Genomic DNA, 13,634 nt, shown 5'->3' on the forward strand with positions numbered 1-13,634 from the left:
GTCCTCTACAAAAAGGAAGTTTGAACAAATGATACCAATTGTTGTAGTGTTGGGATTCAATTTTTTTTACTACTAGTTCTGTGGGTGTGGCTTGGTGGGTGTGGCTTGGTGGGTGTGGCTTGGCCGTGGCAGGAGGAGGAAAATCTCCATTCCCTCCCCACCCCACTAACCTGCTTTCCAGCCCCATTCTCCTTTGCAGGGCAACAAAAGAAGACCCAACCGATCAGCTGGGACTCAGGAGTCAGAGAATAGATGGGGTGTGGCTAGTCAGAGGTGGTATTTGCCAAACTATTCAAAATTTCCGATACCAGTTCTCCAGAACTGGTCAGAACCTGCTGAACACCACCTCTGAACTGTTGATATTTCTTTCACTTATTTCATATAGGCTGCCAGTTTAGTCTAGACTCTAGTGGTTACGACACCAGAATGGAAACTATGAGAATGTGAGATCTAGTTTCATTTTTGGCATCAAGCCAGATGGGACCTAGGGACAGTCATTCCCTCTTATCCTAGGAAGCAGGCAATGAAAACCACTTCTGAAATCTTGCTTAAAATGCTGCAGGGACTTGTTCAAATAAATAAAATAAAGTCATCCGACAAGTAATCTGCATTTGGAGAAGGTGGTTATAGCTATGGGGGCAGGTTGTTCCACAGAAGGAAACCATAATTGAAAAGGCCCTGTTATGGCTTTTCTGCTTTTAATATCCTGATTTTAACTGCTTTTTAAATTGCAAACTATATTTGGCAGTGGTAATATACTCAATAAATAAATCTATATATATAAAAGTGAAATACCACTCACGTATCATCACAAAATCTCCAGAACTGTAAAGCCTACAAACTTGAAATTTCGAATGTATGTTCCTCTTGGCTTCTAGGTGCTCACTAAAAAAGTTTTTTTCAAAATGACCATCAGAGCATTAGTATTTCGTATATTGTTATTAACACGCTCTGATGCTAAGGAATTCTATCCTCCCCCACCTGAAAAGAAATCTATTCCAAATACAAAACACAAGGAGAGGAGAGGAGTTTCAGTTTCAATTTTAGTTTCACAGCACCAAGCAACTTTAGTACAGAAGAAGTTGAGCTAAGCCACGCCCAGGCTCCTTGCCGTCTCCTTGCTCACACAGCAGATACTGTTTCAAAACAGCCCTCAACTCTCTCACACACTGACAGGATGCTAGCCAGATGAATACCGATGGATGCTGGAAGGCAGAGGCAGATTTTTTTTTCTTATTTACCTCCCCAAAAGCTAAGCCTGACCACATAGTTTCATAGCGAAGCACGGGTATCGAACTAGTAATTATATAAATCTATCATTACGGTTATCTGTTTCAGCATAATTAACTATTATCCATTAATTTATTGAATTCTGCTATGTAATTTGTAATGAATATAGGGTAATGTAATGAATAGAATCAAATTTGTAGTGTTTTCAGTGTATGGAATAAAATTCTATTTAAATCACTGGCACTTCATAGTTCAAAATAGCCTAGAAAGAATTGTGGACATCATCAGAGGTCCATGTGTGTGTTTTCCTTAGCTTCTTCTGAGAAGGTCTGCATCATACATGAGTCAAGGAAGATAGTTAATTCACTTTTTTCCATAAATATTGTTTTACAGTGTTTGTATTATCAGATGCCACTGATGATTCACAGATTCCACTTACTAAAACACAGGAATATCATGACTGTTTTATGAGAATACAGTATTGGGAAATGTTTGTATCTATTCACATACCTTAAATAGCAATAGTGTACATGATGAAGTAGAAAATCTGATTTGTCTTTTAGGACATTACCCCTCTTTTTTTGCATTTGGTCTTTTTTCCGAACTCTTTCTTTTGATATTCCATTATAATCCATTACATCTGATAGCTAATTTAAAACTTTGAAAAGAGATTACTTAGAATGATCTATTCAGATTTATTTCCACATCAGTGTAAGAATTCATAAATAAAAACCATCCTAGAATTGGTATTACTATTACTAGCCTGTACCCCAAAAGAAATAAACTACCACTGAAATGTGTTTTAAACTTTGTGCACAACTATAATTTGGTAAATGAGTGACTAAATTGTAGTTTATTCAATAAGACAGTTAAATCATACAATCTTCAGGTTACATCCTACTCCAATTAGCACTTTGTATTTATTTACAATATTTGTCTGCTGCCACTATTGTGTGACTACAGAAAACAAAAATTCAATATTCCAGTTCTAGTAAGAACATAATCTCTAGTTTCTCACCCATCAATTCATGGGTAAAGGCCCATTGAAATAAAACAATCTTCATGAAGACTTCAGAAGAAAAGGTGACTTGGGACAAAATTAATTTTCAGAGGGTACATATTCCAAAGCACAGGGACCACTACAATCAAGGCTGAACACCTACCTAGTCCATACCACCTGCATGTGGGGGCAGGTCTCTCAAAAAGTCATCTCTAGAAGGTTGGAGCAGATGAGCAGAATTGTACTTTGTAAAGTAGTTTTGCATCTATCCTGGGGCCACAGCAGGATGTGAATACTGCTGTCATTTTCTTCTACCATGCGATCTCAACTCTATGATTGTGACTTGTTTATCTTTTTTCTTATTCACAACATTTTATATCACTCCATTATAAAAAGTCAATGCAGCAGACAAAAACAATTGCATAATAAACATTTAAACAGTAAAAAGAATGAAACAAAATTAGGGCCATGGATAATTGAGTTTTCTACTTCGAGAGCTGAAATTAATTAGTCATTGTTTCAAATGTCATTGTTGATAATCAGAAATGATGGCGTTCCACAGTCATGTGATACATGTAATCTTAAACCATGAACTATAATTAGAAGTATGCGGGTTCTTAATAATAAGGCCTAACACACACAGCTCAATTAACCTATGATGATAATATAGCCATGATGCTAACCTGTTCTGTGGGTTTACACTTTACTGCAGTGTTTTCCAACCTTGCCCATTTCCAGGGTAATGGATATAAAATGCCAGATTCTTATCAATGGCCATGCTAGCAATGGCATTCTGGGAGCTGAAGTCCAAAAGCCCAGCAATGTTCAAGGCTGGGAAACACTGTTTTACAGCTAATATCAAAAAGCATAGCACATCTTTTACAACATCTCTTTTCTTCAAATTTTCCTTTGAGAAAAAAAGGCTATTTTCTAGTCTTGATATTATTAATTTTGAAAGTTTTTCAAACAAATGTAAAGTTGGAAGGAAATTGACTCCTAAAGATAACTCCAAATAATAGACTATCTGGGCCTAATGACAGAATTCCTCTTGAAATGGATTTGTATTAGGATTTCCTTTGCCTAACAAAGAATGAATGATGGCTAATTAAGTGCTCCAGGTGTTGTCTGGGGTTGATAAAATGAGCTCACAGGGAGCCATGAGCAGAAGGTAATGTGTGTAGAAAGGGAGAGCTGCAAGTAAGACTGGTTAGTGTAAGATTGTTTGATAACAAGGTTTGGTTTTTAGGTAGAAGAATAGGGTGGGATTCAAAGTCCTAAAAGGTAATCAATATTTAATAGTGAAAAAATTTTAAATTGTGAAATAGCAAATATATTAATTAGTAGTTTTACTAAACATTTACAAATGCTTTCTGTAATATGTTATTTTTATAATAGGGCAGTTCTAATTCTTGACTAATACTTATATAAGCAGTACTTGGGAGATGCTATTTGATTGTTGTTGAATATATTACTGGATTTAAAATTTTATTCTTTAAATTTATTTTATTTGGTTTGTCAATTGCTTACAAGATGATAGGTATAAGTAAAAACATAGTTATGAATACATGGATACATATAAGAAAATGTTATGTAGACAAGGTTAGAGCATCTTCCTCTACGTTAATGGTCTCCAGATAAAGTAGACTGTAATTCTCACAATCTCTAACTAGCATAGCTTTTGACAATGGGTGAGATGGGAATTTTAATCCATTGTTTTATTAGCTTTGTTTTTCTAACATTTCTTATGGATTTTTTTTTGTTCTTGTTGTTGAAAATGATTTAAAGTTTGTCCCTTGTTGAAGTGTACTAGGTACACTTCAAGTATAGTATATTAGAGTACATCTTTCATGTCTCTGCTGATTACTGAGATTACATATATGAAATAGTAGGATGATTGAAAGGGCTTGCAGTTTGCAGCCAAATGCTTTGTTGTGAGAACTTGACCAATGTGGTTATGGTTTATGGTTCAGTGTAATGTAGAAATTCTTACAATTATGTTAACTACATAAATTCTGTACAGTATGTTATCTAAAGGTTAGCAGATTGTGGACTCAGCCAGTAGCTGAGTCCAAAGTGTATATTGAACAACAAGCTAGCCAAGTACATTTTAACCTGAAATATGCAAATGTATCCTGTGCAGCTAGTTTGTGGATCAGTAAAATGTTAGAATGTAGAAAATTGGATTAATTGATAAACCATGGTCCAACAGAATATGGATAAGCTTGCTATGAGAACCAGTTTAAGGCACCAGGATAAAAGCAAGGAGACTAAGTTCTAGTCCTGCCTTAGGCACAAAGCCAGTTGTGTTACCTTGGGCCAGTCATATAGACTAGGCCTAAAGAAGGCAATAGCAAAGCATTTCTGAAAATCTTGCCAAGAAAACGGCAGGGACTAATCTAGGCAGTTGCTAGGAGTCAAGAGTATCTGAAGATACCAAAACAAAACATGTTATTTGAATTACAGGTGTGGATTTTGTGCAATGCAATAAGCTAATGTACGGCATAGTGTGATTTATTATTCTAGGCCAGAATAAACCCTGATTCAGTTAATCATGAATAAATGTAATAGAAATATCCAGAGTTCATTTCATCAAACTAGGATGAACAAAAGAGAAAAAAACTTGGTTGATTTGTGCTTAAGATTTATTTGGACAGCAAATCTTATAACATGGTTTAACTGCATCCTGTTTTGCCAACACTTAAAGAAAAATGACAGTTCATATATAAGTTATAAACAAATAGTCCTGTTGAATCATCCATAAGCACATCTAGTCCAGCTTTCAATATCGTATACCAGCCAATTAATATATTTGGAAGCTCAGAAGCCTGGACAAGGGAGGGATAGCCGTTTTTCACTTTTGCTGGTCAGTATTCATGAGACAGTAAATAATCACCAGTATTAGTAGCTACTGAGAGTTTGATCCTGGATGAAGTTGTCCCGATAAAATTTACCCTTCCTGGTTCTCTCTTCGTGTATTTTTCCTGATTTTTTAAATTTTGTTTCTATAATGATTTTTTTAATATTAAAAAAACAGTAATTCAGTTTAATATAACTAGGACTCTCAGATCTGCGCCATAAAAACTGGAACAGCCATCAGTTACTTTTTTTTATGTTGTTACTGTCACAGGCTGTTTATCTGGATTTGTGCAACCCAGAATTGGAAGCTATAATATTTTTTTAAGGCAATACCTTTGATAGTCCTACTAATGGGCCCCAGTGTGTTAGTTCTCAAACCTATAATGTCATGTGTAGGGGAAAGTCAAACTTAAAAACTAACTCCATAAAACCACAACTTTATAAAATAATACTGTGGGATCCTCGATGCTCTCTGAGCTTGGTTGTTTTCCTGCAGATACTTCATTATCCAGCTAGATGACACTAATGCTTGAAGCATGAGATTTGCTTCTTTGTACTTCAAACTTCATAGCTTTGTTTACAGCCCTGAATACCTATAAAGACCTATATTTTTTTCCTGATAAACTCTCTTAACCTTGTTAAGGGAATTTATTCAGCTTTGTAACTTTATCTTTAAAATTAAAGTCAAGATGTAGCCATGATGATGCAATTGAAGTTTCACCTGAGGAAGATGAGGAAGTTTGATCACATCATTGCAACTGCTAACTTGACCTTTTTTATTGTATTTAATGTATATTATTACTAAAATATTAAATAATCCTTTTGGTTGGATTATGCTTGGCATCTCTCTTAGTTTCCCCTGAGGGGGGAACGGTGCGGGTGCGGGGGGAGTAGAGGGAGAGAATGAAAGTAATTCTTGTCTATTTCCTGTTTGCACTGAATCATGGCATAAATATATCCTGGCAGTATGTTTTCTCAGCTTTGTCCTCATGACATTTCCTCCTTCCCCTCTCAGACCCATATGTAAATTGCTGGTCTATAATTTATTTCAGGTGACTGAAGATAGCAACCTCATGCAACTACCTGACAGAGATGCTATGGGACAAGACATTTCATGCCAGAATAGTTTATAGCTGACTAAAAGATGAACAGACAGTGGTTGAACTCAGTAGTATATAAGCAAAATATAACCTGTATGCTGGTTATGTAGTGCTCTGATATCATTACTTCCAGTGGAGTAATTCTAGAGTAGAAAAAAGGAAAAATATGAAATCTCCATACTTCACCATTTTTCTTTTCACCTGGAAACCATACATCTTGAAACACGGTGTGGAATGGAAGGAATTAGTAGTAGTAGTTTATTGAATGATTAGTCTTACAACCTTATTAATAAAATAAAATACAATATGTATATAGTCTAATTCCAAAATAAAATAGGAAGAAATGGTGATAAAATGCTTATGTGGTAATTAATACAAAGAGTCGGTAATGGGATAAATGAATCTCTTTTACAGGGTAAGGAAGGAATTAAATATAGCTACCTCTATAGTACCTTTTATTCTACTGTAGAAAGAGTCCATGCTACTGTGTTACTTTTAAAAGGGCAAGGAGGAACAATATGTAGAATACAGAAATTTCAATAAGAAAAGATTGAGGTAATACCAAGCAAGAATGTTCTGCTGCTTTCTAGAGTTTATTTGGTTGCTATGCATTCCTTTGTCCTGTTCTTCAGACAACAAAACTTGAAACCTGGAGAGAGGGGAGGGGAGAGGGAGAGGGAGTACTATTCAGATTTAAGGTAAAGGTTTTCCCTGATCAGTCGTGTCTGACTCTAAGGTGTGGTGCTCATCTCTATTTCCTAGCCGCGGGAGCCAGCATTGTCTAAAGACACTTCTGTGGTCATTTGGCCAGCATGACTATACATTGAGGTACATGAAACATTATTCTCTTCCCACCAAAGTGGTATCAATTTAGCTACTTGGATACTTTCAAGCTTCTAGGTCGGCAGGAGCTATGGCAGTAATAACTGCATTTCCTTATGTATTACTGGGTATTGCTTGGGCAGAACTTACTTGCTGCTGTCCCACTACTATGGTTGGTAATGTTGCTTTCACTTTTTAATGCAGGAATTAGGGGGAATTCGATTCTATTTTTATTCCTTTAAAGAGAGCTAAACTGATGTGTGTCTCTGTGTGTCTCATTCTAGACTGTGAAATCTTGTATTCAAGACACAGGTTATATGGGAAACATAGTTGGGTATAAAATGCAAAGTAAAGATTGGTGTGAAGATTAAAATCCTAAAGCAGACTTTGAAACAGATAACCGTAGTCTAATTCTAATCGTGGAACTTGTGAAATGTGGGTGGGTGGGGGGTATTGATCAGTCAAAGATAGTAAACCTTAGACTTTTCATTTTAGTCTATAGATATTAAATTAGCAGTAGAAGTTGATCTTATCTCCTTGATGTCACAGACAGTGAAATGAAAAGAGAAAGATATGTACGAAGTTGTATGTTTCCTTATATTTTAGCTAGCCAACTTCATTTATTTTTTAAAATAATATTTTGGCTGCTTTTTAGCTTCAGGTGGCAATTTGTATTTCTATTAGGAGAGAGTTGCCACCAGTGTTTACTTCAAATGCAATTCCTGAGAATATGCTTGAGAGTTGACTTACCCAACTCTCTGTTACTGAAATAAAGCCAGAATGAGCTTTCAGTAAATTGATTATGATTGTTTTAGCAGATGCATAGATAATTCGCCATTTTCTGGTATATTAAAATATGCAATACAGTGTGTGAATTGGACAGGCAAAACATAACATTTATTGTAAAATACTAACAACATTACTTTATTATTGTTTATAATATTACTATTATTAATATTAGCTGATTTTTAATATAAGCAATGGCTGAGGGTTAGTTGAGACCAAGGCACAGTGGGACCATGGTACAATTTTGAGGATTTTAATTTTGCCCTCATTATTGTGCTGTTTGTAATCAGGCTCCCTCCCACCTGTTTCTTATAAGGGAAGACACGTTTCACCAATATACTATCAAAAGCCTTGCTTTCCTTGGAAATGACAATTGAGTTTGTTGCTAGTGTCCCTTCTGTTTAGTCTCTCTGGATGCTTGCTAGCACCTTGTCTGTTGTTGTTTTTTTAAATCAGAATGGTAGACTGCTCCCCCTTTCAGTTTTATTTTATAAGATGGCACCCAGGAGATATACAGCAATTCTTGGAAATAAACACAGTTCTTGTGGCTGGCTTTTTTTCCTCTTCAGCCTGCTTTCTATTTAGGAACATAATTGGGAAAGCATAATATAGGAGGTCCTGTGATACAGGAATCAAGTATTATTAAGCTACTTTGTGGGTTGCTTCTGTGGGGCTTTCCATTTGATGTGAATCCAGCAATTGTGTGTTCTAAATCACATCTGTTACGCAAACCTATATAGTTTATTTGGGAAGCTAAAGTTAATCTGTGGCTTAATGTGCAAGAGGATCACCACCTATATATGTACATGTATGTACACATAAAAACTGATTTGGATCACAGTTGGGACAAAGTTGAAATTCTCTTCTACCCAGAATCATGGCTTCAAAAACATATATATATATATAAAGGATCCGAGTACATTTAAAAATGTAGCCTCTGGCCTATGTTTTCCAATATATAAATCTGAGTATTGCTTTGCATTACATCACTCCCCGTACCATGGTACAACATCGTAGGTACACAGAACTTGTCTCAACAAGCTTCAAAGCTATTGAAGTACCGTAATAAATTGTTTAGAGAACTAATTATGAAATCATTATTTGTAAGGGGGAAAAAATCTCTAGGTGTGTTATAAATGATGCTCCTGAACAAATTTCATTTAAAAAAAATGTATATACTTTACATGCAATTTTTCTAAATATTTAGAGTTGATAAATAGATACGAACTATTTATGTTTTCAAGAAGTTCAGCATCTCTTGCTTTATCCTCACAGTGTGGAAGCAAAACCTAGGTGAAATGCTTCATGAAAAAGCAACATTGGGTTAAGAAGAAGCTGTGTGCACCATCTACCAGTATGGCTCTGTACTATCCTGGCATGTTTCAGAATTGTCCTTATGCATTCCTGCCCCAGGTTCCGATGCACAACACTTACAAGCCTCTTGCTATCATGGACTATAACATGGACTACGGTTACAATGACAGTTTATCCAACCAAATGGAGTACCATCACATCTATGGTCCAAGCCCTTTTTTTTACCCTTATCCTTTCTGGCACTTTCCCCAGGTGGCTTCTGTTCCTCTGTACCAGCCTTACAATAACTATCGTCCTCATATGGCATTCCAGAGACCAAGCTGGGATCTGTGGCCTGAAGGCTTTGTTCTGAGAGGACAGCTCCATTGGGGTCGGCTTGAACGTGTTGTGGGGCCTAGGAGGGACTTGCCAGACTTTGTGAAAGATGATCTCAGAAGAGTCTATGGCACGTATCCAAAGACAGATGTTTCCATAATGTACCAGAATGGTGAATTTATTGTAAAAGGAAACCCCAGGGTAGGAGAACAAGAATACAAGATAGAGAAGACAATCATAAGAAAAGAACCCACACCAACTGCTAGTGAAGCTGAGGACAGCAGTGAAGAGCAGAACAGAAAGAAGAAAAAGAAAGCAAAGAAATGATGTAGCTGGATTAAACTGTACTGACTGAAAAAGCACTCATCTCTGCTGCTGTAAAAGAGCCAGTGATGTCTCTAATGAAAACTGGGCTATAAGCACAACACAGGGGGTAGTGAAAAATAATATTTGGTTAACATTTGTACAATCGTAATTTGCTTTCTTTGTAGCCAGTAATCACAGGAGGTGGGGTAAATGTATGCACTAGTATTTTATGTATAATTGATTTTGTGTTCTTGCTTGTTTTGCCAGTATTTGAAATGATTCTTGCATTGGAAAAGGCCATGCCAAAATCAGAATTGCTACTACCCTTACTTTAAATTCTCCTGAATAATCTTTTTCTGTCATATATATACAGGGCAGAAAGGAAGGAAGGAAGGCACTAACTACTAAACTAAATAACCATAAGATATTCACTATGGATCTACTTAGAAACTAAACCTGGAATGACAATATATAATAGTGTATTTCATCGCCATCTATTTTTTCACCTGTAATTTCAGATACACAGAAAGGTCACATTAGGGCAGGATTATCATTTTAGATTAGCAAGGATTCACCTTGCTTAACTCTTAAAATAGCCTTTTGAATATCTTCTGTGCCATTGATTATTCCTCTGAATCTCATCATTTTATTCACAAATGATTGTCTATTAGACAGAAACCTAATTTGTACACAAGCTATTTAAGTAATTTTAAATAAAAGCAAGCATGTTCTAGTGTGATTATTCTTGGTTTGCTTGTGGAAATTTCTTGAGTATGATGGTAAGACTATATTTTTTTAGAGAAATTATTATTTCATCAGGCCATTGTCTCCTGATTTTGAGGCAAAAGTCAAATCATTTGGATTTTCTCTTTAACATTATTTTTGACCTTGGAATTGGAACCATATTTTAGTCAATTGTGTTCAAGGTTAAATTGACCAATTGCTGGCTATCTTCCACTTGATCATATTTAGTAATTGGTTCCATTATCAAATTGTTCTTCCTGTTAGGCAGTGTTTCCAGAATTTAAGTGTTAAGCACTCTGGAACAGAGAGGTATCGCATAATAAACTGACCATGGTGCTGAAGCGATACCTAGTTTTCAGTATAAATACCCATGTCTATAGTTTCACAGGCCCACAAATCCTGTTAAAACTGGATTGTAATTAGACTCTGAGTAGAGCTGAAACTTATGTGGATTGAATCCATTTAAATATTAAGAATATTGTGTACTTGGGAACTTAAGGCTGAACACATAGGAGTGCACTGCATTTGTAAGGCATCAGTATACAGATGACAAACAGGAATTAATGAAGTACTGTTTTTGATGGAAATTCTCCATTATGGATGGCCATAATGGCTGGATATAATGGGAAACAGTGACGTAAAACAGTTATAAAAGTGATATAAAAATGTTGGTCTTGTGATAGTCATGGCAACATTCTTCATCCTCTGGAAAACTCGATGAGTCAGGATTAAGAACTGTAAAATAGAGGACAGTATAAGTGATATTTATCTATATAATACTAAAAACTCTTGTGTTTGTTTACAACCTTCGTTGAATGAAACTGTGCATCACAGGGCAATAATTTTTCAACCAGTATAGCTCAAATGGGCTAACTTAAAGAATGCATACTAAATCCAGAAACCATTATTCCCATGGGATTGGATTCCGGAAAGTTGTAGCTGCTTTAGAGCGGTTATACTGTCAGTCATCCATGGTCATGTGATTGTCATTTCCAGTGCTCCCTGCCAGACTGCCACAAGTCAACGAGAAAGCTAACAGAAAGTTGCAAATCCAAGATCAGAAAGCAGGTAAATGGTTGCTGTTGAGTGGGGGAGCGGGCAAGGATCTGTTTAAGAGGTCTACTGAAATTTGTGAAAGTTCTCGAGGAGGCAAGGGGGTGTACAAGAGGCTTAGTGCACAAAAATGCATGAGATATTGCAGAGGTTAGGGAAGTTGCATTGCGTGTGGTATAAGTCAGGGAGGGTGTATGAGAATGTGGGGGAGGTGAAGCAAATGTTGAGGACGGTGCAAGGGCCTGTAGAAATGTTAGATAAGAAAATAATTCTGAAATGATGTTTCCATGACCAATGGGTCCTGACTTGTTTAGTTACTTCTACTGTCAAAATGAAACAGAAGTTGTCTGCTATCTTTAGTTTTGGATTACGCACATCATCAGATTACAGAGCCTGTTTTTTGAGGTGTTCACCATCCTCTGAGAGATCTTCTGACACTCCAAACCCTAGCCCAAACTCTCAAGAATAGACCAAAATGGTTACCTTAGAATCTATAGAGATGAGCATACAATGCTTGACTCCAGAACACAGAATGAAATCTGGTTAACTGGAAGAAAGTGGGCATCAAGGTGGAATCACTAATCTTGCAACTGTAAAGGTAGTGATGTTACATTACCTTTGCAACATTTCCATTGGAGAAGCAGCTGAACCAGAAATAAATCATGTGCGGGGGGAGTTTACCCATTGTATTGTATTTTATAATAAAATTATAGGAAATAAATATAAAATGTAAATAATCATATTAAATGAATTAAAAAGAACCAAAAAACAAAGAATTTTTTAAAATTAGAATCTCCAGTAGAAAAAGGAGCCCCCAAATAAACTCAATAGTGTGTGTGTGTGTGTGTGTGTGTGTGTGTGTGTGTGTACGCATAGGTAGAAATCACTAGTTTAACCCTGCTCCCCCCCCAAAATAACAATGATGCTCTGTCATATAATATGGTGAAATTTGTACCAAATAAAATATATACAGTAGTCCTCAACTTGCAACCACAACTGAGCCCAGAATTTATGTTGCTTAAGTGAGACATTTGTTAAGTGAGTTTTGCCCCATTTTACAACCTTTTTTGCCACAGTTGTTAATCACTGCAGTTGTTAAATTAGTGATACAATTGTTAAGTGAAACTGGATTCCCCATTAACTTTGCTTGTCAAAAAGTTGCAAAAGGTGACCTTGGGACACAGCAACCGTCATAAATATGAACCAGTTGTCAAGCATCCAAGTGTGAATCTGGTAATTATGGGGATGCTGCAACGGTCATAAGTGTGAAAATGGTCATAAATCACTTTTTTCAGTGTCATTAAAGCTTTGGTCACTAAACAAAGTGTTGTAAGTAAAGGATTATCTGTAGTGCTGCATCATTTTTGACTGGTAAAAAATATAATTTCCAACACAGATAAATTACAAATCTTAGTATCTGGAATAACAGAACTTTTCCATTTCCTAGTGTAAGTATTTTGGAAATCCACCTGTGCTCAGTATAACCGTAATTCCTTCTATCAATTTACAAATCAAAATTTATTCATAGTCCATTTATTTATAGATCAAACATAATAAAAGACTGGCATACAATACAATAGCTATAAAATTGTGAGTAAATCCTAAAGCAATTAGCAATAAATAAATAAATCTAGCAATGAATAGCACGAGAGAGGAGCCTGATGGTTACTAAGAGCTATGGATAAGAATTCTGCAACTTCCTTGGAGCTCTCTGAAGAGTAGGACCCCAGGAGAAGAATAACAGTCTGAGGTCCTTGGTGCTCTCTGAGCTTGGTTGTTTTCTTGCAGATGTTTCATTACTCAAACTAGGTAACAACATCAATGCTAGGGTAACATTCTCCTGGTGGCAATGAGAGTTACTAAGAATTGGAAGCATTACACCTTATTGCCATTGGCCGTATAAAGGATAATAGCACATGAGATACATTCTGTCTCCAAGTCTGAACACAAACAAGTTAAACTTTCTTATGGGAGGCTTATATACCTACCAGTTATTGCCTTAATAGGTTCAACCTCAATTTGTGCCAAAGTAAATAGTCATGGAACATGAGATTTTATAAAATACCTAGGAACAGACCAGGAAAGAGCAATGTTTGTGCTATAAAAGG

At 36.0% G+C, this 13,634-nt stretch overlaps 1 protein-coding gene across 1 annotated transcript; it reads left to right on the forward strand.

The window, feature by feature from the left end:
* Nucleotides 1–6,891: 6,891 nt before the first annotated feature.
* On the forward strand, nucleotides 6,892–9,895 carry C4H10orf95 (chromosome 4 C10orf95 homolog). The gene is made up of 2 exons (XM_026704957.2): nucleotides 6,892–7,014; nucleotides 9,070–9,895. The coding sequence occupies exon 2, from the start codon at nucleotides 9,100–9,102 to the stop codon at nucleotides 9,748–9,750; it is 651 nt and encodes a 216-aa protein (XP_026560742.1). The 5' UTR covers nucleotides 6,892–7,014; nucleotides 9,070–9,099; the 3' UTR covers nucleotides 9,751–9,895.
* Nucleotides 9,896–13,634: the final 3,739 nt, after the last annotated feature.

The sequence above is a fragment of the Pseudonaja textilis genome, chromosome 4 (assembly GCF_049901715.1).
Source record: "Pseudonaja textilis isolate UNSWEBS1 chromosome 4, rPseTex1.2, whole genome shotgun sequence".
NCBI classification, from domain to species: domain Eukaryota; kingdom Metazoa; phylum Chordata; class Lepidosauria; order Squamata; family Elapidae; genus Pseudonaja; species Pseudonaja textilis.